A 25,376-nucleotide genomic window follows, 5' to 3' on the forward strand; every position below is an offset into this window, starting at 1 on the left:
TTATAGTTAATCTCACTCTCACCGCCAGGCAACCATTCACCTTCTGTCTGTTGCTGTGGATTTGTGTAGTCTGGACATTGCATATTCAGTGGAATCATACAATGTGTGGTCTTTGTCACTTCCTCATTAAACTTAGCATAATGTTTCCAGGGTTCATCCATATTCTAGCATGTATCACTGCTTTATTCCTTTTTGTGGCTGAATAATATTCCATTGTGTGGATAGACCACAATTGGTCTATTGGTTGATGGACATTTGGGTGGTTTTCAGTCTTTGGCTATTTTTGAATAACCTAGGAGTGGAATGGCTGAGTTTTATGTTTAAATTTTTAACAAACTGCCAGACTTTTCCAGTGTGACTAGAACATTTTATATTCCTACCAGAAATATGTGAGGGTTCCATTTCTCTGTATTCTTGAGGACACTTATTATTGTCTTTTTGATTACAGCCGTCCTCTTGGGTGCACCCTAGTGGGCGTGAAGTGGTATCTCATAGTGGTTTTAATTTGCACTTTAATGGGCAATAGTTCTAAATAAGATTGGGAAACATTGGGTTAGACAGAGCTATAGAAGTGTCTTTATTGCAGGACTTCTCAGAGGCTTTAATAGTCTAATGAGCATTGGGACTCTCTAAGGAGGGCTATAATGTGCAGCCATTTCTCAGTGAGGTCCCAGTGTGACCTCAGGGTGTCTTAAAGGATTAGTGTTCTTTGGGAAGCATTAGCCTAGGACAGAGGTCAGGAAACTATGGGCCAAATCCCATCTGCTGCCTGTTTTTGTAAATAAAGTTTTATTGGAAGACAGCCATAGTGTTCATTTACATATTGTCTCTGGCTGCTTTCACACTGCAAGGATAGAGTTGAATAGTTGGGACAGAGACCATATGCCTTGCGAAACCTAAATCTGTACTATCTGGCCTTTTACCAAAACAGTTTGTTGACCCCTGACCTAGGAGGGCCTGGTGCGTGTAGATGCTCACTGCACCTTCATGGGGAAGGAGGGACCGGTCCTCAGGGTACAGGTGGGGACCAAGGAAGCACTTGGTGAGGCTTTGTATTATTTGAGCTGGTGCTTGAAGGACAGGCAGAATTTTTAAGGCATGTGAGAATTTGGAGGGACATTCTTGGCAGAGAGAACCGTGGAATGAATCCTGGAAAGTGGAGGGGACTGGAGGGGACTTCCGCGCGACCGGGGAGGAGGATTTCTGCAGTGACAGAAGAAGTTGGCATGGGAGCTCCAGACCCCACAGACCAGCTTCGTTGCCTAGTTGTCTTCCCTGGGTGACACATTTCTAGTCCATCTTCCCCAAGATGGGGCCGTGGGTCTGAGCACTGTCTCTGAAGTTGGATAGATGTGGCTTCAGGTTCTGCCTCTGCCTTTCTGGGCATGTTGCTGCCCTAAGCTACAGTTTTCCCATCAGTAAAGTAGGAATCGTGGTTGCACTGGCTTCAGTAAGCATGAAGGAAGTGCAAGCTGTCACTGACCTTGCCATCACCTTTCTCCTCCCTGAGGGCAGGACTCACCTGCCGTCCTCATCCCTGCAGGCCCTGCTCTTAGGGCCCTCAGCAACACACAGGTGGCATCCAGTCACTCTCCTGAGCGAATGCATGATGCAGAGGCCTAGGAGGGCCCTTGCCCTGAGTCCTCAGCTCGGTTTAGGGCCTCGGCCGAGGGCTCTGCAGGAGCAGACCCCATACACGGGGAGAGTTGGGGGCCTGCACTGGGCCGGGGAAGTGAGAGCAGGACCCCGAAGGTGGAGGGATTATGGAGGGGGCAAGGAAGGCACATTTGTTTGGGTGATGGGCTGTCTTTTGTTTGTTTGTTGCTTTGGGAGACCAGAAAGGAGGCCTGAGCAAGGCTATTTATAGCGCAGGCCCTCAGCGCCAGCTTTTAGGGCGGTCTCTGCATCCCTGGGAGTGCTTTCCTCCACGGCAGGTTAAAGAAAGGTGATGCGTTTGCCGGCTCCATGCTGGACATTAAGATGAGGCCTCCCCGGTCGGCTTGGGACCTGTATCCACACCGCCTCTCCTGGGCCCTCTGCGGTGGTGGGAGAGAGGGGTCTACTCCATCTCTGCTTTCTCCGGTCAAACCACTCTCGGCTCTGGAAGCTAGTGTTTGGAAGGGAAGCGCCAGGTATGAGGCTGTTTCCTTCCCTCTGGACTCAGCCCCTCTGTGTATGTGAGACACAGAGAGGACAGTGAGGGTGTTACAGGATCGGATTCCAGCCACTTCCCTCAGACTGCGGAGGACATAGCAGAAGCCTTGAGCAGGAGGCATCCTCTCTCTGGGGTCAGCGTCTGCCGAGACAGAAGGATGTGTGGGCATCAGAAGAACCTGGTTTCAGGTCCCAATCTGGGCCAGTTGCTTCACCATTCTGGACCTCAGTTTCCCCACCTGTAAAATGGGTATAAGAATGCCCTCACGGTAGTTATGTTGCTGTGAGGACTGAATGCAGTGAGATGTGAGGGCTCTTGGGTGGCACCTGCCAAAGTCCCCTCTGCTACCAGCGCCTTCTTGTTCCTTACTCTGAGAGTCTCCTAATGAGGATAGTTTGCTTTTCAACTCACCTCTTGGATTCCCCAATTCCTTCCCTCTTCTTCCTGTAGAAATGACGTCTCTACCCATGGATTCTTTCCCTGCTGCCCGTCTCAGAGACTTCTACCTGCTTCTTTCCTCCCTCGCCCCCCATTCCCTCCTGCATTTGAAACTTCCCCTCCCTCCTGGCTCTTTCCCATTAAGTATCCCAGTCATGCCAACCTGAAAATAAAACAAATGTAGGTAAGACAGCTCTGGTGCCCTGTGGCCAAGAACTCCTAGCTCCCATCCTCATCAGAGCAACTTCCCCAAAGAGCCGCCTCACCAAGTCTCACCTCCCCTCTGCTCCCTGCGTGCCGCTGTCTGAAGTCTGCCCCGCCAGAGCTGAGCAGCTCTCCTTGCTACACCTGCCACTCTGGTCCCGAATCCCGCAACACTCTCCCTCTCACCAGGCTGCTTGGAGGCAGTTGGCAGATGGGTTGCTTCCCCTGCAGGAACGCCCTCTCCCTCTGCCTCTGGGGATGCCACCTTCTTCAGGGATGCCTAACCCTCCTCTGTCTCCTCAAAGGGCTCCTCCCATCCTCCATCTGCCCTGTAAATGATGGGGTTCCGGGGGCTCTGTGGCCAGCCCTCTCCCTCCCGTTTCTCCAGCTCTCCCCAGGCGGCCTCATGCTCTCCCAGGACACTTGATGGCCAAGGGCTCAGGTCTGAATCTCCTCCCTGCATCTCTGTTGTGAGCTTTGTACCCAGACACCCAGCTGCCTCTGGGCCTTGCAGCCACCTGGGTGCTCCACAAGCATCTCAAAATCACCTTATCTAAAAGATTGACTCTCCACCTCCTCCTCCTCTACCCCGACTGACAATTCACTCCTGCTCAGCTAATGCCCCCCCATCCATGAAGGTACAAACCTGGCGTCAGTCTGGACCTCCAACTTCCCTGCTACCTGCCACCCCCAGGCAGCCACCTTGCACCCCAGCCCATCTGTTCCCCTCCAGGGCCATTTCCCTACCTCAGTCCAGCCCCTCCCTCTTGATTGTCCAAATTAAGGCAAAAGTCTCCACACTGGGCACCTTGCTCCATTCCACCCTTACCGTCCAATCTTTCCAGTGCAGCCAAAGAGAGCTTTCGGAAACATGCATCTGATGGAGTCTTCCTCTTTTTTAAGATTCTTCTCGGCTTCCATCACCCTCAGGATGAAGCCCCAGCTCCTCAGCAAGGCTCAGAGTCCGGCTCTTGCCCATCACTGCAGCCTCATCCTCGCCCCCACTTCTCACCCCGCTTCCTGCTGCACATCGAGCCCTTGTCTGGCCTTCCCGAGCCCTTGTTCCAGCCTCCTGGCTTTTGCCTTTGGTGGACTTACTGCCCCAAATGCCTCCCTCTTCTTTGTTAACCCTCCAGGGCCTCCCCAGCCCCACTCCCACGTCCAGATACCGGCCAGATCTGTAGTGAGGGTCCCCTGCTTTTCCCTGTCCTGACCCTCTCCACACTCTGTTCTGTTCACTTGTCTGTCTTCCCCCGTGGACCACGAGCTCTTGAAGGACCCCAGGTGTAGCACAGTACCTGACACACTGAAAACACCTTAATAAGTATCACTTGAATAAATTAATAAATGCGTGAAGGATGTGTGCTGTGTACTCCTTTTGCCCAGCGCACAAAGTCACGTGAGGTAGCTTTGGGGGTTGCATTCACCATGGTTTTAATTTGTAAAGAAGGAAGGAAGGGGTGCTTTTAGTGTCATGGGGGAGTCTAGGAGCTAGCACTGCAGCTGAAAGTCTGGGCCCTGGAGCCAGGATCCCTGGGTTCAGATCCCGCCCGTCACTTGCTCTCGGCATGACTCTGGGCAAGTTACCTAACCGCCTGGCACCTCGGTTTCCCCATCTTTGAAATGATGATAACAATTGCATCTACCTTGAGGATTGTTGGGAGGCTGAGATGAGTTCCTGCTTGAAAACCTATGGAAAGGAGGTGATGTCCCTTCCCCAAGGTCACACAGCTTGTCAGGAGCAGAGCTGGCTTTTGAGCCCAGCCATCTCTGTGTGTGCCCAGGGCTGGAGAAGCAGAGGCATTACACCTCCAAGTGCTGGGTGGAAATCTCCAGAAATAGTCCTATGGCCTGAAAAAAATGCTTCATGAAGAACCTGCTTTCATGCCTGGCTCGTAGTAGGTGCACAATATTACTCGGGTAAATGAATCCCTCCGAAGGGCCCCATCCAGTCTTCAACATTTCCCGCCCCCTGAACGGTGTCGAGAGGTCTGTTCCTGGGTCCTTTTTTGCCAGGGTGTTGGCAGCAAACTCTTCCTTATTCAGACCTTTCTTCTGTCCCAGCACTTCACGGGGGAGGGTCATTAAGAAAGTTTTTTCCCAGGAAGAGCTGTGCTTTCTCCAAGTCTCCAGAGTTGAGTGTCCCAGCCCCCATGCTCTCAAAGGCTGCCCTTGTAGATTTGAAAACAACCCCGCAGTCCTGCAGGCTGAGAACCTGGTCCCCGAGCCTCTTTTCTTCAGAAACTCTATGTCCCTTGCTAGTTAGAGTCAGTGCTGGTAAAACCTAAAGAAAATAGTTTGAGGATGTTTTCAAATAATGTCTGGTGGAACAAAAGAGCAATTCATCCTGCATAGCTTTTAGTAATCTGCTTCCCATTTTGGGAATTAGATTGTTCAATTAAGCGAGAGGGTGCCGAAGCCAGCCGCATGACTCAAAAGTTTGCAGCATCCAAAAATGTGGAAGAGGGGGGCCTGCACCAGCTCTCTCCTGGCGGGTCTGCCCCCTTCTTTCTCCCTCTGTCCCTGTGCTGTTTCCAGTTTTCAGATTGTCTGTTCAGGAAACAACAACATCAGCAAGAGGGCACGGGTATGCATGCAGCCCTGCTAGACCTGTCTCAGTGTTTCTTTAATGGAGATTTCGAGGCTGCAGTGACAGGCACAGAGAGTACCTGGGCATTTCCGTCTGCCAAAGCCGCTTTCTTTCCTGCTCCGGGTTGTCCTTTCCCATTCGCCACCCGATGGGTGTTTGGGAAGCCTCGGGGGGCGGTTTGTAAGGTGGTACTTATGCGTCCTCGGCTACGAGGCTCTAAGTCTGGAGACAGGGGAGTTGGTGAGCACCCTGAAGTTCCTGCAGAATTTGGGGAGTGAATGGGCGCATCAGGGTATTTCTCTGGGGAGAAAGTACATCCCTTCCGTACCCTCTCAGAGGATCCCTAAGTCCCTCTCCACGTCCTCTCAGAAACAAACAAACAAAACAAAACCCTTGGAGTCTGTACATCATTCCTCCAACACCAGGAAATTCTCCTTCTGCGGTGTTGCTCAAGCCTTGCTGTGCATGAGCAATCCTCCGGGAAACAAAGGAAAATGCAGCTTCCCGGGAACCATTTTGTAAGGATTCAGACTCAGTGGGTCCAGGATGGGCCCACAGGAATTTTTGTATTTTTGGCAAGCACCCCACAAGGACCATGCTCTGGGTCCTGCTGCTCTGTTTTAATGATAGATACTCTTAAAGGTTTCATTTAATACAGCCTGTTGTTTTAAAACGAATTAAAGCCGAAGACCGCTAAGACATAAGAAGCAAATAAAGTAACCGTTATAGCTAAGCAGCTGTCTCCTTTCTTTCTCAGATAACTTGGACTTCTTTTTTGCCCAACTTACCCTAGTACAGGGCAAGGACCATACCATGCGTGCCTTTTTATCCTCAGTATTAATATAGTGCCTGGTACCTAGTACATGCTCAATAAATGTATATTTAGTAGATGTTCCCCCTTCTGCCTATAGGTGTGAGAGCTGCCTTCCTTTCGAGTAAACCCCCGGCTGCACACAGCCCAATTTTATTTGGGGGCCTGCCTGATTTCTCCGGCAGGGGCTGGGGCTGGAGGGAGCCTGCAGACCAGCGCTAATTGGTGTCATTGAGTAATTAATGCAAAATCAGGCCCCAAGTGGATTCCCAGGGAGACAGACACTGAGGGAGGCTTTCATGCTTGGTGGGATGGGAGCTGCTTTCTCAAAGGACGTTCCCAGAGCGCCCAGGCGACTGGCGTGGTCCGGTGGGGGTGGCTTGGCAGCCGGCACGGGGTTCGTGGAGCGAGCGTGGAGGGGGTTTGTGTTGGTGCCATGGTTCTGCACAATATGGAGCGTGGCGAGTCTGACTTTAGAGAAACACAAACCCCAGGCTGGGCTGTAGGAGCCAGGCCTGTGTCAGCCCTGAAGGACTGGGGGATTCTGAGGGAGGGCCATGGCTGGTCACGTTGGCTCAGCGCACCCAGGGTCCCCCTCTCCTGTGGCCTGGGCCCTCTGGGACACCCCTGCCCCTTCGCACACTATTCAGGGCTCCCGAGGATGCCTCCTCTGTTTATCTGTCCTGTTTTTCGCCTGGTCTCTGGGCTTCCTCGTTCCCCAAGTATCCCATGCTCCGTTTTCTGGCCTTTGCTCGTGCGAGTCCCTGGGCCTAAAACAATCTTTACCCCCTCCTTCTCCTGGCTAAACTCTATCATCCTTCAAAATCTGGCTCAAATATCATTTCTTCCAGAAAGCTTTCTCTGACGCCTGTGGCAGTCAGGAGAGTTTGGGTTATGCTGCAGTAACAAAGATCTTAGTAGCTTGAAGCAACAGAATTGGGTTTTTTTTGTTTTTGTGGCTTTTTTTTTTTTTTGAATGAAAGGTTATTTAAATTCTACAGTACTTTGCAATTTTCAAAATTTTCACACCCATGACTTTATATAATCCCATAATAAGCCCTTTAAAAAAAAAAAAAAAAAACCCTACCCCTGTCTTGCCCCTCCCCCTTCCCTCTCCCCACTGGTAGCCACTAGTTTGTTCTCTGTATCTGTAAGCCGGCTTCTTTTCTGTTTTATTCACTAGTTGGTTGCATTTTTTAGATTCCACATACGAGTGATATCATCCAGCATTTGTCTTTTAGCAGAGTTTGCTTCTTGCTCACACAGCAGCTCTCACGTGGGGTGGCAGCAGAGAGTGACATGGTCAGGGTGACACAGGCATTTAAAACAAGCCACCCCGCTCATGTGGGGTGGCAGGAGGGCTCATGTACTCACTTAGGAACTTGGGCTTCTAGAGGTCCACCTTGACACATGCTTCTGTTATGAGAGCAGCACTAGGGCACAGAGCCCATGGCAGACCACACCGCCTGCCTCTGAACGCCTCCGTCTGAGAGAAGTGTGTGCCACTGGCCAAAGCAAGTCTCCTCTGGCCACCGTTGAGTTCAGCAGGGTTGTGTAGTCTCCCCTGAGGGAGGGACCTGGAATGTCTATGGACCGTCCTGCCGTCTTCCAGCACCCCTGAGGTGGGCTAGGTGCTTCTCGGTCTTCCCAAAGTCCCTGTGCTTCTTCCCACTGCAGCTCTTACCATACTGTTTCCGTAAACCATCCGCTAACCCGCATCCTATCCCCCATGCAGTGAATCCATGAAGGCTGCGGGTGCGTCTTGCTCCTTTCTGAGGCTCCCACACCCAGCCCTGAGTCTGGCTCAGAGAAGACGCTTGGTGAATGGTGGGCGAATGAGTGCGTGGGCCGTCCTTGCCCCTCTGCAGCACTAGCTTGGCCTATGGTGGGGTCATTGTGGGCCATCTCCAACCCCCGTGACTCTCTGCCCTCCCTTCTGCAGGCGCCGGGTCCTGGCCATCTCAGATGGGATCGAGCACATCGGGAACCTTCGCTGGGAGCTGGCCTTGTGTCTGCTGGCAGCCTGGACCATCTGTTACTTCTGCATCTGGAAGGGGACCAAGTCCACAGGAAAAGTAAGAGGTGGATCTTTAGCTAGCCGCGGGCAGGGGAGGGGCGAGTTGTCCTTGTACAAGCCACAGGTGACGCAGAGAATGCCAGGGGGCTCACGTTGCAAAGGCCAGCTCCTGAGTTGGGGGCTAGGAGGAGCGCTAGACAAGGAGTTCAGAGCTGGAATCCCAGTCCCCCATCTGTTTGCCACACACCTCGGGGCCGTTGGGTTCTACCTTCTGAGCCTCAGTTTGCTCACCTGTGAAGTAATAAAACCTTGTCCTGTTTTCCAACTGGGTTGAGAGTCATATAAGGAAAGTAGAGTTAAGGTGCTTTGGAAACCAGGAAATGCTAAACTACTACCATGGGGTTTTTGTAATGAAGACCTGCACTCCAGGTGTGCGCTAGGGCAGGTGTTGCTGGGTGCCTACGCTGACGGACCCCGAGATCTCACCCGCCTCCATCTTGTAGCCTTGCGGTGCTGGCGGCAGCAGGTGGCCTCCAGGGCCAGTGCCTCACAGGGGAGGAGAAATGGGGGGAGACAGCCAGCTCTGAACTGCCTTGGCCTGGAAGTTACTGTGGCTCTTCTACTCACAGGCCACTGGCCTGAGCCTAAGGCACAGGCTTACCAACCGCCAGGGAGGCTTAGAAGTGAGGGGAGCAAAGGGCCGTCTGATGAGTACAGCCATCTGTGCCACAGGGCTCACTAGAGGTTATAAATGTGTAGCTCATGGCCAAGTCCAGCCCACTCATGTATCATATTAAAAAGAAAAGAGGTGGGGGAGAATTAGTTACCAACATTCAGAAATAAGAAAGTTTCATGTGAAATATGTGAAAAAAGAAATAGGACTCTGTCGTCCCTCGGAAAGTTGGAAGATTGGGTCATGCTGGGATTGATTACCTCCCCGGTGGCATTGGGCCGAGTTGGAAGATTGGGCCACGCTGGGCTTGCACGCCTACCCGGTGGCATTGGGCCGAGTCGGAAGATTGGGCCACGCTGGGCTTGCACGCCTACCCGGTGGCATTGGGCCGAGTCGGAAGATTGGGCCACGCTGGGCTTGCACGCCTACCCGGTGGCATTGGGCCGAGTCGGAAGATTGGGCCACGCTGGGCTTGCACGCCTACCCGGTGGCATTGGGCCGAGTCGGAAGATTGGGCCACGCTGGGCTTGCACGCCTACCCGGTGGCATTGGGCCGAGTTGAGCAGCAGCCACCTGCTTCTAGGGATACTACGTTGACCACAGTCCCCACCATTTCCATCACCCCTGATCCTGTGGCTGAGTGTCAGTGCCATTAGTTTCCTCATTTGTGGAAAAGAGGAAAATCAGGCTTTTTTTAAATGCCTGCGTCACCCTGACCATGTCACTCCCCGCCTGCCTGCTTCTGGTAAGCAGTTGCTCATAAACTTTATTCTAAGTTATTGGCTGGGGCAGTGGGTGAAGACAAAACGTCCAAGGAAATAGGAACTTAATAACTCCGGGACCTTTTGCAAAAGATGGTCCCCTTGGCTCCCACAGTGGTAGGTGAGATGAAGAGGAAACTGCTAGAATGTGGGAGGTGGGCAGACCTGCAGGACGGGGCTTAGGAGAACACAGAAGAGATACCAACAAGCCCCGTGCTGTGGGCTATAAGGAGGCCAAGGATGGACTAGAAAGTCATCATAAACGTGCCTCAGGGACCAGAGAGTAGAACAGAGACTCTCATGTCCCCTCAGCCAAGATGATTTTGCTGATCTTTGCTTTCTCTGGTTTGTATCTTAAAGACAATAGGATTTTTTTTGTTTTTCCAAACATAAAATTCACTGCATTATCGATCTAGTACTTCAGACTACATGCATCCTGCCCCCATGCCCCCCTTGCTGCCTCTTCTGGCTAAAGAAAAGGAGAAAGACTGGAGGGGGTGAGAACCAGGGTCTGGAACCAGGGTCCACATCTCAGGTCTCTCTCTCACTGGCTGAGACCTTGGGTGCATCATTTAACTTCTCTGAGCCTGTTTCCTCTTCTGCAAAACAGGGATTGATGAGTGAGCTCGTCTCAGGGATGGTTGTAGGAATGAAATGCAAGGCTGCACATTTCAGCACTCAGCAGAATGGGGAACTGATCCTACGTGCTGAGTAGATGGTGATTTAAAAACATCTTGTTATAAAACTTATTCATTCAAGAAGTAGTTTCTGAGTGTCTGCTTCATACCTAGCATTATTCAGTGGGTATGTAAAGATGAATAAAACACAGCCTCTACCCTACCCAGGTGACATATGTGAAAGTGCTTTGTGAACCATAGAAAAAAGGGAGGAGGTATCATGGGTGGTGCTCTTATTACTGTGATGACCACCTTTCCGGGAGTCCACGCTGGGCCAGTGAGGGCTGCAGGGCTGAGGTCTTGGTGCGTGCGCACGCATGGGCTGTCCACGTGCACGTGTGGCTTTGAGCTCTTGGGCGTGGACCTGGACCATGGCAGAATTTCATTCCACTCAGCCCTCAGGAGGAAGCTCAGTCCCCAAGTGGGGCCACTTGCCATTGGCTGGGACATCGAGCCTGTGTGTCAGGGAATCCTAAGGCAGGGACCAGGTACCAAGGAAGAACTGGCAGACTACATTCCGAGAGATTTCAGAAGAGATTTAGGGAAGGCAAGATGACGGTTATTGAGTGCTTCACATGCCCCTTCCATTCAGACCTTGAAACAACCCCATGAGACACAGGGGCTAGCATTATCTCCATTTTACAGATGAGGAAACTGAGGCTTCGTGGGGTTACGTAACTTGCTCAAGGACACTCAGGTAGGGAGGGGAGGGCTGGGATTAACCCTAAGCCTCAGTGACCACGTAGCCCATGCCTCTGGGTGAGTGTACCGTCATTCCTGTCATCTGTGACCTGAGGACAATGACAATTTCCTTACAGATTGGTTATGAAGAGGCCGTTAATGAGACTGTCTAGAACATCGTAGGTGCTCCATGATTGTTGGTTGCAGCTGGATCTAAATGGTGCTATTAAGGGAAATGCTGAAGTCACATGAACAATTAAGTATTTTCCTCCAGACTGGGTTTCATGGGCTCTTCCCCGTGTTTCACGCCCAAGACCAGGGTAAACGTCCAGGATGAGATGTGGTTTGCTGGACCTGCGAGGTTCCTTAGAGATTATCTGGTCCATCTGCACCCGTATTTTATGCATGAGAAAACTGAGGCTCAGAGAGCAGAAGGGACTTGTCCACGGTCTCACAGTGAGTAAGTGTCAGGTTAGGACCTGGTCTGGTGGCCCAGCTCCCTGGCTGTTTATAAATGACAAGGTTCTGGAGGTCACATCTGACAGTTTGGGGAGACCAGGAGAGCCCGGATCAGCATGTGGGCTCCTCAGGGCAGGGTCTGATGCTTTTGTTGCTGTTTATCATTCATCTCACCTTGAACATGAGCCCAGTGTCCAAAGGCTTTTCGGATTTTGTACAAAAACAGCTAAAAATAAACACAGGGTCATCTGAGTCTTCCTGAGTGGGCAGGGGTTGCCCCTGCCACCTGCCTGCGGGACCCTGGCCAGAGCCGCTGTCAAGGGTCAGTTAAAGGAAGCAGCAAGGACTCCGTCCTCCTGCTATTGTCCAGCCCATGCCCGAGTTGCCTCTTCCTCTTCATCCCAAGTACCAGCGTGCTGTCCATACCTGGGCTTCACCAGAAATTTCTGAAATTTCATTAACTTGAGAAGAAGTTCCCGGCCCCATCCTGTCTCCAAGGCAAAAATTATAACCCCAACCTTAACTCAATTGAGAGCCCATCCCCTGCTCAGGAGTTCACGCAGACGCTGCAGGCTCAGCCTCTTGGCAGGTGGCTCTGTGAGCGGGGATTTCGGATCACGTCACAGATAAGTAGATCACAGATGAGGCCGTGGCAAGGCGACAGGTGACGGTGTAGCAGTGCTCTCCAGCGGCCCGAGGGGCGGTGTGTGGGCCCCGACGCTGTGCTGGCATCATTACTCCCACCGAGGACAATCGCTGTATGTGACCTTCACTCCATCTCCTCCTGCGCCTTCCTCAGTGCTTTTCATCCTTCTGACATCACAGAGGCCCACATGCAGGGTCTCCCGGTGTCAGGGCGAGCAGCATGAACTCTCAGAAAAAGCTGCTCTGGCTGGAGAGAGAGTAGCTGGGTTCCAGCTTCAGTACATAGCAAGTGGCACGTGACTGTTGCTTAGTAAACAGTTGAGGAACGGATGAATCCTGCCTGTGCAGGGGCTCCCTGCGAGGTGCTGGGACACACTGGGGAACAGTTAGAGAATCAGGTCCTGTGAACTTGGGGGTTCTAATGGCGGAGAACTGGCTCTGGAATGTTAGAATATAGCTTGTCCGAGCTCGGAGGGTTTAAGTTCAAACCCTATTATACAAATAAGGAAGTGGAGGCCCAGAGAGGCCACAAGATTTGCCTAAGACCACCCCGCTTGGAAAGAGCAGAGCTGAGATCCAAATCCAGATCTGTCTGCCTTCCCTAGGCCTGGTCCTCATCTGTTCTAATACCTCCAGCTGTGGGTTCATGTCCAGGTTCAAAGAGAACACATGGATCCGATTTCTGAGCGCGTGGCAGGGGCTTAGTAAGCCATTTATTTTCTTGCCCTGGTTTTAGTTCTACAAGGTTATTTTTCTTCTCTCTCTGGACAATATTGGAAATTCTCAGAAGTGTGGATTAACAAAATAAATAAGAACGTTTCTCAATTGTATCTTAAGTCCTGAGAAAATATAGGATTCTGAAACACTTGCTTTCTTCAGGAGGAAACTTCCAGGCTATGTATAACTGGTCATCTTCTGGATGATAATCACTTTCAATTGACAATTGAAATCAAGTGGCTAAGACATGGAGACATCTTTGTGATTCTCTTGTGTCCTTGTTTTTTTGTTTTTAAAGATTTTATTTTTTAGAGTAGTTTTAGGTTCACAGCAAAATGAAGCAGAAAGTACAGGGATTTCTCATACACTCCCTGCCCCCAACACTGTATAACCTCCCCCATAATCAATATCCCCCGCCAGAGTGGTACATTTGTTACAACTCATGAACCTACTTAAACACATCATAATCTCCCAAAGTCCATAATTTACATTAGGGTTCACTTTTGGTGTTGTACATTCCATGGGTTTGGACAAATGTATAATGACATGGATCCACCATTATAGTATCATATAGAATAGTCCCATTGCCCTAAAAATCCTCTGGGCACTACCTGTTCATCTCCCCCCTTCCCCATCCCTGGCAACCACAAAAAAAAAACAGTCTTTTACTGTCTCCATAGTTTTGACTTTTCCAGAATGCCATATCATTGGAATTATACTGTATGTAGCTTTTTTAGGTTGACTTCTTTCACTTAGTAATGTGCATTTAAGTTTCCTCCATGTCTTTTCATGGCTTTATAGCTCATTTCTTTTTTTTTTTTTTTTTAATTATTAGCACCTTTAATTATTATTTATTTATTTATTTTTGGCTGTGTTGGGTCTTCGTTTCTGTGCGAGGGCTTCCTCTAGCTGCGGCAAGCGGGGGCCACTCCTCATCGCGGTGCGCGGGCCTCTCACTATCGTGGCCTCTCTTGTTGCGGAGCACAGGCTCCAGATGCGCAGGCTCAGTAGTTGTGGCTCACGGGCCTAGTTGCTCCGCGGCATGTGGGATCTTCCTAGACCAGGGCTCGAACCCGTGTCCCCTGCATTGGCAGGCAGATTCTCAACCACTGCGCCACCAGGGAAGCCCCGCTCATTTCTTTTTACCACTGAGTAATGTTCCATTGTCTGAATGTACCACAGTTTGTTGATCCATTCACCTATGGATGGACGTCTTGGGTACTTCCAAGTTTGACAATTAGGAGTAAAGCTGCTATGAACATTCGCGTACAAGCATTTGTATGGGCATATGTTTTCAACTCCTTTGTATTAATACCAAGGAGCATGACCGCTGGTTCTTATGGTAAGAGCATGTTTAGTTTTGTATGAAACCACTGAACTATCTTCCAAACTGGCTGTACCATCTTGCATTCCCACCAGCAGTATGAGAGAACGCCTGTTGTCTGCATCCTTGCCAGCATTTGGCATCGTTGGTGTTTTGGATTTGGGCCATCCTAATAGATATGTAGTGGTATCTCTTTATTGTTTTAATTTGCATTTCCCTGATGACAGGTGATGTGGAGTATCTTTTCATAAGCTTATTTACTGTCTATATCTCTTTGGTGAGGTGTCTGTTAAGTTCTTTGACCCATTTTGTAATCGGTTGTTTGTTTTCTTATTGTTGAGTTTTAAGAGCTCTTTGTGTACTTTGGATAACAGTCCTTTATCAGATGGATCTTTTGAAAATATTTTCTCCTGGTCTGTGGCTTGTTTTCACATTTTTTTGGCATTGTCTTTTGCAGAACAGAAGTTTTTAATTCAATGAAGTCCAGCCTATCAACTAGCTCTTTCATAGATTGTGCTTTTGGTGTTGTATCTAAAAGTCTTTGCCATACCCAAAGTCATCTAGGTTTTCCCTTATGTTATCTTCTAGGAGTTTTATAGTTGTGCATTTAGATCTATGACCCGTTTTGAGTTAATTTTTGTGAAGGGTGTAAGGTGTGTGTCTCGATTCATTTTTGCATGTGGATGTCCATTTGTTGAAAAGACTGTCTTTGCTCTTTCCTTGTTTTTTTTATTTGTCCACGAAATCCATCTTGCCCATCGCCGCCACCAGGTCCTCCCTCTGGTCTCATAGGCCTCAAACCACTAACTTGTTTTGACAACTTCTCACCTAACCTCTCCAGTTGTTGACCAAGTCTACTTTGTAATCACCCTAGAAAATATCCTGTCTTCTCCATTTTTATTGTCCATCCATCCACTCACCCACCCACCCACCTAGACATTCAACAATAGCTCCCCAGGACCTCCAGAGTGAAAATTGCTCTTAGAATTTCCCATTTGCACAAACATATTGCTGACATGCAGAATGACACAACTGAGATCCTTTATATTCTATGAAACAATAATTTCAAATAAATTCAAGGTGCTCCTGTCTTTATTCTATGTTGTCATACTACAGCGTGGAAGCAACGTTAGGGAATGGTGATCTCCTAGTACCTGCTATGCATATTCGTTGAAGACTGAAAAAACCGGTCCTTACTATGTGTCCTTCTCTTGTGGCTTTGCTAGGCCTTAGTCTGACCCAGGGATCGGTCAGCATTGGCCTTTGGCCAGATTTCACTTATGGCCTGCTTTTGTAAATAAAGTTTTGTTGGAACACAGCCACATCCATATCTTTCTGTGTTGCCTTCAGCTGCTTTTGTGCTACTACAATGGCAGAGCTGAGTAGTTGCAACAGAGTTGGTGTGACCCACAAAGGCTAAAATATTCACTATCTGGCCCTTCACAGAAAATGTTCATGGATCTCTCATCTATTAAATTAATTAATGCAAACTATTTGCCATGTAACAAGAAACTAACACCTAAATTGCTGTCACCCAAAACGTGGACCACTTCAGATACTGAAAAGCTACAGTGATGGTTTGCAATGGAGAGCTTTTCTGAAGGATTCTTAAAATCTCACCCCGGCCTTTCCAGCTCCTAAATGTTCTGGTTCTTGTATCCAAATGCTCACTTGCTATGGATGTTACTCATTGATTCTTCTATTCATTCATTAAATGTTTATTGCTCACCTACTGTGTGCCAGGTACCAGGCTGGGGGCTCTTTTCGGTGGTGAGCGAGTCAGACTGTGAAGCTGACCGTTGGTGGGGGAGATGGAGAACGAGCAGCTATAGAAACGCTGTGGGCGGAGGACGGGGGCCTTGAGGGGGAAAAATTAGGGCAGGAGACCCTCTCAGGGGGGGTCAGGAAAGCCTCCCTGAGAGAGGCCCCCATCTGTGATGGGAAGGATGGGAAGGGATTGGCCTGGTGAGCAACACAGATGATATTCTCAAGTGGGAAGGACTTGGTGAATTTGAGAGGCAAAGTAAGGGTGGGGGCCAGATGGAGTCGATGTTAGCATGTGATGGGGCAGGGGACAGACTAACAGCCACGGTGAAGTGTCGGGGATTTTATTCTAAGGGCAGTGGAGAGCCACTGAAAATTTTTAAGCAGGGGTAGCATGATCTGACTTTCATCCTTAAAAGCTGGCTCTGGCTACTCGTTGACGATGGACGGGTGGGAGTGGAGAGGCTGGGGAGCTGTGGTAGCGGGTGACCAGGGGGAAGGTGCAGCAGGATGGAGAGAAGTGTCCGATCAGAGACACCTTTTGGTGTGGCATCCTCCTTCTGTGGGACCTGATGCTGCACAGGAGTTTAAGACCTTTCTCTTTTTTGAGTTTTGAATGGGGTGACTTGCCCAGCTCTTGCCTAGATGCTCTGCCCTCTGCAGGCAGCCCTCCCTGCCCACCAGATAGTCAGGTGCCCCCTCATGCCGCCCGCACTCCCTGCCCAGCTGGCTCCTGTTCTTTGCTCTGTCCCCCTGCCGGTTCCTTCTTCTGTCCTCCTCTCAGAGGATGATTTATGGATTTTTCCCCCTCGTTTCCTGGTCTCCAGGAGCAGTGGTTGGGAGGGGAGGGTGCTACAAAAAGTTCTGGCCCCTTCCCTGCCTCCTCCTAGTGCCACTTTAAAGGAAGCTGCAGGATTAGCTGGGATTTTAAGAAGAATCCTGCCTTTTCACTGCTTTAGGCCACTGTTTTTATTCTTTTCAGAGCTCCAGGACACCAAGGCAGGAAAAAAGAAAACACACACAGACAGACACACTCACACAGAAACAGCTGCAAATAGCCTTGAATTGATTTTTTTTTTCCTTTTCCTTCCTTCATTCACCAACAAGTAGAGGAGTTGGAGGTAGTACAAGGACTCTTTCTTTTATTAAAGTGTAGTTGACTTACAATATTAGTTTCAGGTGTACAACATAGTGATTCAATATTTTTATAGATTATACTCCATATAAAGTTATTGGGAAATATTGGCTATATTCCCTGTGCTGTACTTACATCCTTGTAACTTATTTATTTTATACCTAGTAGTTTGTACCTCTTAATCCCCTTCACCTGTCTTCCCACTGATAACCACAGTCTGTTTCTGTTATATTTGTGCAAGGGCTCTTAAACAGCTCGCGTCCTCTGCATGATGGTAATGGTAAAGCAGATGTTTCAGTGGCACTTTGATCCAGGCCCTGTTCTAAGGCGCTTGCTACATTAACCCACTGAGCCCTTACAACAACCCTATGAGAAAGGTACGATTGCTATCCCCATTTTACAGATGAGAAGACAAAGGCTCACAGGGCTTAAGCTGCTTGCCCTAAGACCATGAGGGATCACACCCCTTCGGGAGCAGGGAGGAGCAGGGTGGGGCCTCTTGGCAGGTGAGGGTGCCTGCTCCAGCCAGCTTATCCTGCCAGATGGAGATGCAGCCTGGAGGGGCCATCAGTGGCTCCTCCCTCGAGTGTGTGCCTTTTTCTCCCTCCCTCCCACTACCACCAAGGGGATTTGGAGCTGCCAGCAGGGAAACCATCAGGAGCCCCCCACAGAAAATTTATTCTTCAGGAGCACCCTGTAAAGTGGCTAATGGATTCAATGAGCCATAAAGCAGGAGTAAAGGGGGCAGGGGGGAATAAAAGGGAAAGATGTGTGAAAGGGGAGAGAACAGGCCCAGGAAAGGAACTGGGCAGTGCTGTCTCTCGGCCCTCAAGTGGCCTTTGTTGCAGCCCGAAGCAAGCGGGGACGGCGTTGGTGGTGGGGCTCTTCCAGCGCCCGGCTGCTGTCTGCATTCAGAGAGGAAACTAGAGCGTTCATGAGATGCATGCAGAGAGCCCCACAGGGAGATCCCCTGCCCTCCGCCCCCAGAGCCCGAGGACACCCCAAGCCACTGCTGAGGGGCCTTTGTGCAAAGTTGGGAGCACTTCTCACACAACTGGTCCGGGGAGAGCCGTAGATTGTAACATTAAGTCAAAAGAGTTTAGCGTCTTGATTCAGCCCTTTCTTTGGCCTTGAATGACAGCGCTTCACTTTTAGCAGGAACCCTGGCAGCGAGGAGGGTTGGAAAGGAGGGAAGCTTTGCGACTCAGTAATACCGTCTTTATTAAAGCACAAAGGCCCCCCAAAGTCTGAGTGGTTTCTGGGTGGGAGGGGTCCCGCGGGGCTGGCCGCCTCCTGAGAAAACCCTCGGAGCACAGAGGGGGGCCCAAGGGGAGTGGGCGCTGTTAACCCTTCCGGAGCACCCCGGGGAGCCCGGGCCTGCCCGCAGCCCATCCACGTGCGCCCGTCTCCCTGGGAAACGAGCCGCCCTCCCGCATGGCAGCGTCACGGAGTCAAGCCGGCTTTGCATTCCACATGAGACCAAGTGAGGTGTCATGGACTGAACCAGAAACGGGCAGAAGTATTTATGTTGTGCCTCCTGAATATTAGCACCAGGCTGAGCACTGCAAGGGGGCGTTTAAAAGAATTGCTAGCTGTGTACCCTGCCCTCCAGAATTGGGCAAAGAAGCTGAAGACAGAGCTAGTGATGAAGAATGGAATGAGCCGACGTTTGGTGTCCAGAGTCCTGCCCCGCAACTCGCCAGCTGCGTGAGTTAGTGCGGCCACCACCGCCCTCTCTGGCTGTTCACGTTACTCCATTTCCCTGGGCCTCAGTTTCCCCTTCTTTCAACGGTAGCGTGACAGGTGCAGTGACAATTGGGGGCTGCGCTGGTGTCACTAGGGAGAGAACCTTTGAGTCCTGGGGGCCTGGCAGCTAGAGCATGCCGGGGGTTGGGTGGGAGGGGTCAGCATGTCCAGGAGGCTCCGGGCAGGTGACGTGTGGGCTGGCTCTGACAGACGTGGTGGGAACAGTGACAGGCAAAGGCCCAAAGAGGCATCTGGGGGAGCAGTGAGGGATGGTGTGAGCCTGTGCAGAATGCAGGCTGGGGGCTAAGCAGGGGACTGGCGTGTTGTGGAGGCGTCCATCACTCCACTGCGCTTGTCTCCCACCAGGGTGTCTGCAGATCCCCCCTACTCCCCACCGCTGTGGCCATCTTTGTCTGTCAGCATTCAACCAGAGCAGCAGAACCAGGAGATACGTATTCAGAGATTCCGTTGAGGAACTGGTGGTTGTGAGGGCTGCCTGGGCAAGTCTGGTGTCCAGAGGGTGGGCTGCAGCTCTCTGCAGGAAACGATGGCGCTGCCCACAGGCGGGAGTTCTCCATTAGGGAAACCTTGGTTCTGCTCTTAAGGCCTTTGAACCGATTGAATCAGCCTACCCAGATCATCTAGAATAATCTCCCTTACTTAAAGTCAACTGATTATGGACTTTAATCACATCTATAAAACACCTTCACAGCAACACCCAGATGAGTGTTTGCTTGAATAACTGGGACTGTAGCCTAGCCACCTAGCAGAGCCTTCCCAGCACCTTCATCCACGTGGCCCCCACCTCACCCCTGGATGTTGGCACAGCAGGCCACCCAGACCCAGGCCGCGTGTTGACCACTGCCAGACTCTGCTTTCTTAACCATGGCTTTTGTTGTGCACCTGTTCCCTCAGAACTCTACCATAGCTTCCCAGCATCTATAGCACCTACTCTGAGTCTTAAAAATTGCCCAAACAATATTGTAACAATAGCTATTTCAAAGTGAAAAATGGTCCCCCCAAATCGCTTCCCTGCTGCCCTCCAATCCTTATACACGTTTCTTATAACCATAGTTTGTACCTCATTTAATCATAACATGATAGAATTGAATGTTTTGCCTTTTTCGTCACAAAGCATTCCCGCTGCCCCCATTTTGCCAAAAGACGATTTTTAAATTCCATTGAGTAAATCTTTAATGACCTCGTAAACTCTTCCATGACTTATTGGATTCAAGATATTTACAGTTTTTCCAGTCATTGAAAATGCTAATGGAAGCGCTTGATTCATGGGGCTTTCCTTCCCTATGGGAGATCATTTTGTTAGGAAGGTGACAGGGTGTGAAACCTCTGCCAGAATCACCAGTCTTATCTGCCCCAAAAATCTTTGTCTACTTTCCCTTCCCACCCCCTGCTTCCAGCCAGGCTGGGCCCCCCACCATCTCTCTCCTCATGCCCAGATGCTTATGGTTGAAGGCCCAGCTCAAGTCCGGTCCTGGCATTTGGGAAGTGTTAGGATTGGATGAAAGAGGTAAGTCTCCTTCACCCCAAACACCCGTTCCCTCAGACCCGCCTCCCTGTCCCCACTTTCCATCAGCACTCCCTCCTCCATGTTCACTCGCCAGATGAGCAGGGTGACCGGGGGCACTTTGCCCCCTTCAAGCTCTTGCTTCGTCACCCTCCTGCTGTCTCTTCTCCTCCAGGAAGCCTTCAGGGGCCCCTCCCACCCTCATCCTTCTCGGCCTTCTCTTCACTCCCCTGATGGCTCTCGCCTTGGCAGCGTCCAGCTGTCCTGAGTTTACCTCTCGTTGTCTCATGACTGCTGGGCTTGTGGGCCCAGAGTGATTTCTTACCCTGTAGGGCAAATATTTATTAAACATGTCCTGTGTACCATGTCCTGTGCCCAGGACCACAGATATCAACTCTAAACAAGTTTAGAGGCTAGAGTTTAGAAGACAAGTAAACAGGCAGTTACAAAATATCCCTGTGCTGGGGATAAATGCGGCCCCAGGAAGCAGTGGGATCCACGCTGGCTGGGGAGGTACAGATGGTTATTAATTACCCAAAGGCAGAGAAGAAAGGAGATTCCAGGTAAAAGGAACCACGTACAAAGGCCAGAAAGCTAGCTTACATCCTTTTTCCTCCCTCCTCTCTTTTTCCTTCCCTCTTTCTTCCTCTTTGTATATGTTGACAGAGCATCCATGGCTTGTCGGGGGCCCTTGTGCATTTCTCTGTCCCCAGGGTAACCCACGTGGTAGGTGCTGGGAACTATCGCTTGTTGATTCAATCAGCCAACAAGTGTGTGATGCCTGTCACATGCTAGGACCTGTTTGATTGATTGAGGTGAAAGTTCTAAAGCATTTCCTGGCAGTCACACAACCAAGCTCTCTTCGCCCCCCCCCACCGCCCTCCCTGTGGCTAAAGAAACAGCAGAGGGAAAACCCTTCTCGGGGGAGAGAAGTGGAAAACGAGGCAGGGTGGATGGCAATTGAGTGTGATCTGTGTGCAGCTGTAGGTGCACGACCCTCTCTGGGGATGAGGAGCAAATGGAGGGTGACTGCAGGTCGAGGGGGTGCAGGGAGATGAGCAGGGGGCACAGAAGCTAAGGAGTCGGGCTGCCCAGGTTCAAAGCTCGGGTCCTCCCCCAGGCGAAGGAAATGCCTTTTACAGAGCGCCTACTGTGTGCCTGACATTGGGCTCGGCCCTCTCTGTTCATTGTCTAATTTAACTTTACACAGTCGGTCAGGTGAGGGTCAGCATGCCCACTTTATAAATTAAGTCCCGGAGGCGTCGGTGATGGGCATGGGTCACGTGGCTAGCAGAGGCAGGATTCGAACCCAGGTCTGCCAGGGTGGATCCCGATCCCCAACCACTGTTCTTCCCACTGGTGAATGCAGAGCCCTCAGTAAGGGAACCGTCAGCCGCCCACCGGCCCGAGTGCTCACCACGGGCCCGCCGGTGGTGGTGGGAGGGTGGGAGAGAGCCCCGGGCCCGCCGGTGGTGGTGGGAGGGTGGGAGAGAGCAGAGCCCTGCGGACAGGGGTTTGCATCACAGCTCTGCCTCCAGCATGACCCTGGGAGTGGGCCTTTCTTTGCCTCTGAGCTGTTTCCTCGGCCTTCCCTGGGGGCAGTAAGAGCACCCATCTCGTCGGGTGGCTGTGAAGCTTAAGTGAGGTGATGCCTTTAAATTATCTGCTTATCACACAGTAAACACACAAATCGCTATTGTTTTTATGGCTTGTAATTTCTATAAACCCATTCTCCAGCTTAAAAGAGTTTTCAGTCTAGTGGGGCAGTAAGACTGGATTCACTCACTTGAAGATAATTAACAGCATTTTGTAGTATAGATGAACTGTCAAACGATGGCTCGGTCAGTGCTGGTACAGAGTTTGGATAAAGAAGTTGCTGTGGCCCAGAGCGGTCTGGAAAGTCCTCCTGGGAGAGGTGGGATGTGAGCTTCATGCTGAAGGATGGCCATGTGGAGGAGGAGGGGTAAGGAAAGGGACCATCAAGCGTGGCTGTGGAGGTTGGAAGCGATAGGCTGGGCCAGACTCCAGGGTCGGGCTAGACTAGGTCCCGTGGGCAGGTGGGCAATCGGGAGCCATTGAGAGTTCTTGAGCAGGGGTGTATCTGAGGAGAGTGGAGGGGTCCCCGACAGGCCTCACATTGCACTCTGTGCTGGGCAGCAGCTGCCTTCCTTCCTGTTTGACAGCCCCCCGTGGGTAATAAACGAGACCCCTCCAGTGAGAACATCGGAGCAGATGGTAACTCACTCTGCAGAAGCCAGACACTGCTGTGGTCCTGAATCACAAGTATGTTGTGTCACAGTTATGACTGGCCCGGTGCTCTGACAGTTACCGTATTGACACCAGGAAACCGGTGCTGACTGTGTGCCAGCACTGGCACCACAGCCTTTACGAGCCTCGTTTATAGACCCAGCACCCCTGTTGATGATGAGGATTGTAAAACTGCCTTTACCACCTGGAAATGCAAGTCATAAATAATCTAGCAGCACAGGTAAGTCTGAGAAAATCTATATAATACCCCAGCTGTATTTTAAAGGAAAAGCAGAAAGGAAGCAACTTTAAATAAAACAACATGTGTTTCAACATGTAAAGGCTCAGACACAAACATAGTCGAGTCGACGGGTACCAGCACCACCCTGGAGTGATTGCATTTGGCTGCGAGATGGGAGAGCCAAATGTTGTCCGTACTTTTCCTCTACGTTTTACATCTTGAAATAAGAGCTAGCACCTACATTATTATAGAATCTCCGTGAATGCCATGGCTACGAACATGGACTGATAGAAGGGAATGGCACTGGCTACTCAGGTTCCACTGGTGGCATCGCCGGTAGTGACATGATTTTCTGAAATGATGGATACCATTTGGTAAAGCACTGAATGAAAGATAGTACCATCCACCTTCAATTTATATGGTAATTGCATTTCTGGAAAATTCAGTTTATATTAAAATGAGGTGAAATATACTTTGAGGTTATATGTAAAGCAGAATCAGATTCTAGGCTTAAGAATTATAAGCAACCCACACACACGAGTGTCTGGTGGCACGTTTAGAAATCATGAAAAACAGGGCAGTATTGTTGTGCGGGACTGTCCCCGTGCATGCAGGATTGCCAGCTTTCCTAGGCCTCAGTCATTAAATGCTGACCTTCCGTCTTTGTGGTCACCTAAAATAGCCCTGTGTGTCTCCAGGTTGCCCTTTAGATGACAATACTCCTTTTGCAGCAACTGCCAACTTATATTAAATTGTTTAACCTTTGCAACAACCCTTTGAAGTAGATGTTTTCATTCCCATTTTCTGGATGTGCACACTGAGGCTTGGAGAGGTGCCGTAACCTGCTCAAGGCCCCAGAGCTGGGACCAGAACCCTCTCTGTTTTTCTGCCTCACCAGAGCATTTAGTACTGCATTAGTGTTTTATGGAACCATGTGCCTTAAGGTTACTTCAACATGCATTTATTAAACACCTACTGGATTACAGGCACCCTGGTAAGTCTTGGAGACACAGAGGCAAATATCTAAGATGTGGTCCCTGTGCAACGTGTGGGCTGGTACACAGAGAGGGTGGAGTGGGGGGTCATGGCTCAGGAAAGGAACAGAAAGAAGTTCAGGGTGGCCAGTGCACAGTCCTTGAGAGGGAAGAGAGGGAGATGGGTTGGACTGGCAGGCAGTGGTGGCTTAGGAAGGCATCCTAGTGAGATGAAAGTGGTGGAGAGCCACAAAGGGCTTAAAGCAGAGGGGTGTCGTGACCGGGCTTTCTTTAGAGAAAGGCCACTGTGCTTGTGGCATGGGGAATGGGTACATGGGACCCGAGGCTGCATTCCACATAGTAGTCGTTCGGTAGGAGGTGGTGGCAGCTTTCGGAGAGAAGAGGACGGTTTGAGAAATACGCAAGGGTGAGAATCCACCATCGGTGACTGAACGCAGAGGGTGTCGGGGGCAGAGAAGTCCAAGCAGCTTCCTGGCTTGAGTGCCCATGTTTGGTGGAGCTGTTGGGTGAGACGGGGTGGTGTCAGGGGAGGGAGAGGTTGGGCCGGAACTGAGGGAGATATGCCTCTCTTTGGGGGCCCGTTACGTGTGCAGTGCCTCTGAGACTGCAAGTGGAGATGTCCGGGTGGTGGACGGGAAGCCTGGAGCTCGGACAGAGGGATGTGGAGTAGAGTCATCAGTTTGTGTGTTAGGGTTTCTTTACCTGGGGCCCAGGGATGCTTCAGGGGGGCCCCTGAAACCCCTTGGAAGTGTATAAAAATGATGGGATCAGGGGACTTCCCTGGCAGTCCAGTGGTTAAGACTTCGCCTTTCAATGCAGGGGGTGCGGGTTCGATCCCTGGTTGGGGAGCTAAGATCCCATGTGCCTCGCGGCCAGAAAACCAAAACATAAAAAAACAGAAGCAATATTGTAACAAATTCAATAAAGACTTTAAAATTGGTCCACATCAAAAAAAAAAAAAAAGAAATCTTAAAAAAAAATGATGGGATCATGTGAATAAGTACATTTTTCTAGGGTATGAGTCCATAGCTATCATCTGATTTTCAAAAGGACCTGTGTCCCCCAAAAGATGAGAAACCTCTGACATGCCATATTTTACCTGTTCTAAGTTACACTGTTATTTTATATACCAGAAGGTACATAATACGTCCAATTAAGAAGGATGTACATTAGAAGCAGAAATACTACTAGTTAATCTGCTCTACATTACCTTAACAGTGGTTATTCCTTTGTGACACGTGAAATAACCACACCGGACTCTTGTTGCTTTGAAGATTATTTATCTCTCCCAAAGGAATTGGCAGGTTCTCCTGTCTGCAGGTGTATTGTTTGAGGTACGACAGCAATCAGTTTGCACGTACTGCGGTAACAGCAGAATCCAGCTTCGTCTACTGGTGTGTATCTTCTCAGATCCATAAAGTACTTGGTCGTTTCTTTGCAAGAAAATACAGGATCGTGATCATTTCTCTAATGATTTATATTTGCTTTACAGTATCAACTTTAACCCTCTGTCTGTGAAACACAGTGTAATCTTCTAAAAAGACGTTCTAAACATCAAACAGCAATTGATT

At 50.2% G+C, this 25,376-nt stretch overlaps 1 protein-coding gene across 1 annotated transcript in view; it reads left to right on the forward strand.

The window, feature by feature from the left end:
• The window catches only part of SLC6A11 (solute carrier family 6 member 11), a 120,886-nt gene that overhangs the window by 15,100 nt on the left and 80,410 nt on the right, over positions 1 to 25,376 (forward strand). The window contains exon 5 of the mRNA XM_059937732.1: positions 8,141 to 8,273. Coding sequence (XP_059793715.1) covers positions 8,141 to 8,273 — 133 coding nt within the window. The remainder of the gene's footprint in view (positions 1 to 8,140; positions 8,274 to 25,376) is intronic.

This window comes from Balaenoptera ricei, chromosome 11 (assembly GCF_028023285.1).
Source record: "Balaenoptera ricei isolate mBalRic1 chromosome 11, mBalRic1.hap2, whole genome shotgun sequence".
Taxonomy (NCBI): Eukaryota; Metazoa; Chordata; class Mammalia; order Artiodactyla; family Balaenopteridae; genus Balaenoptera; species Balaenoptera ricei.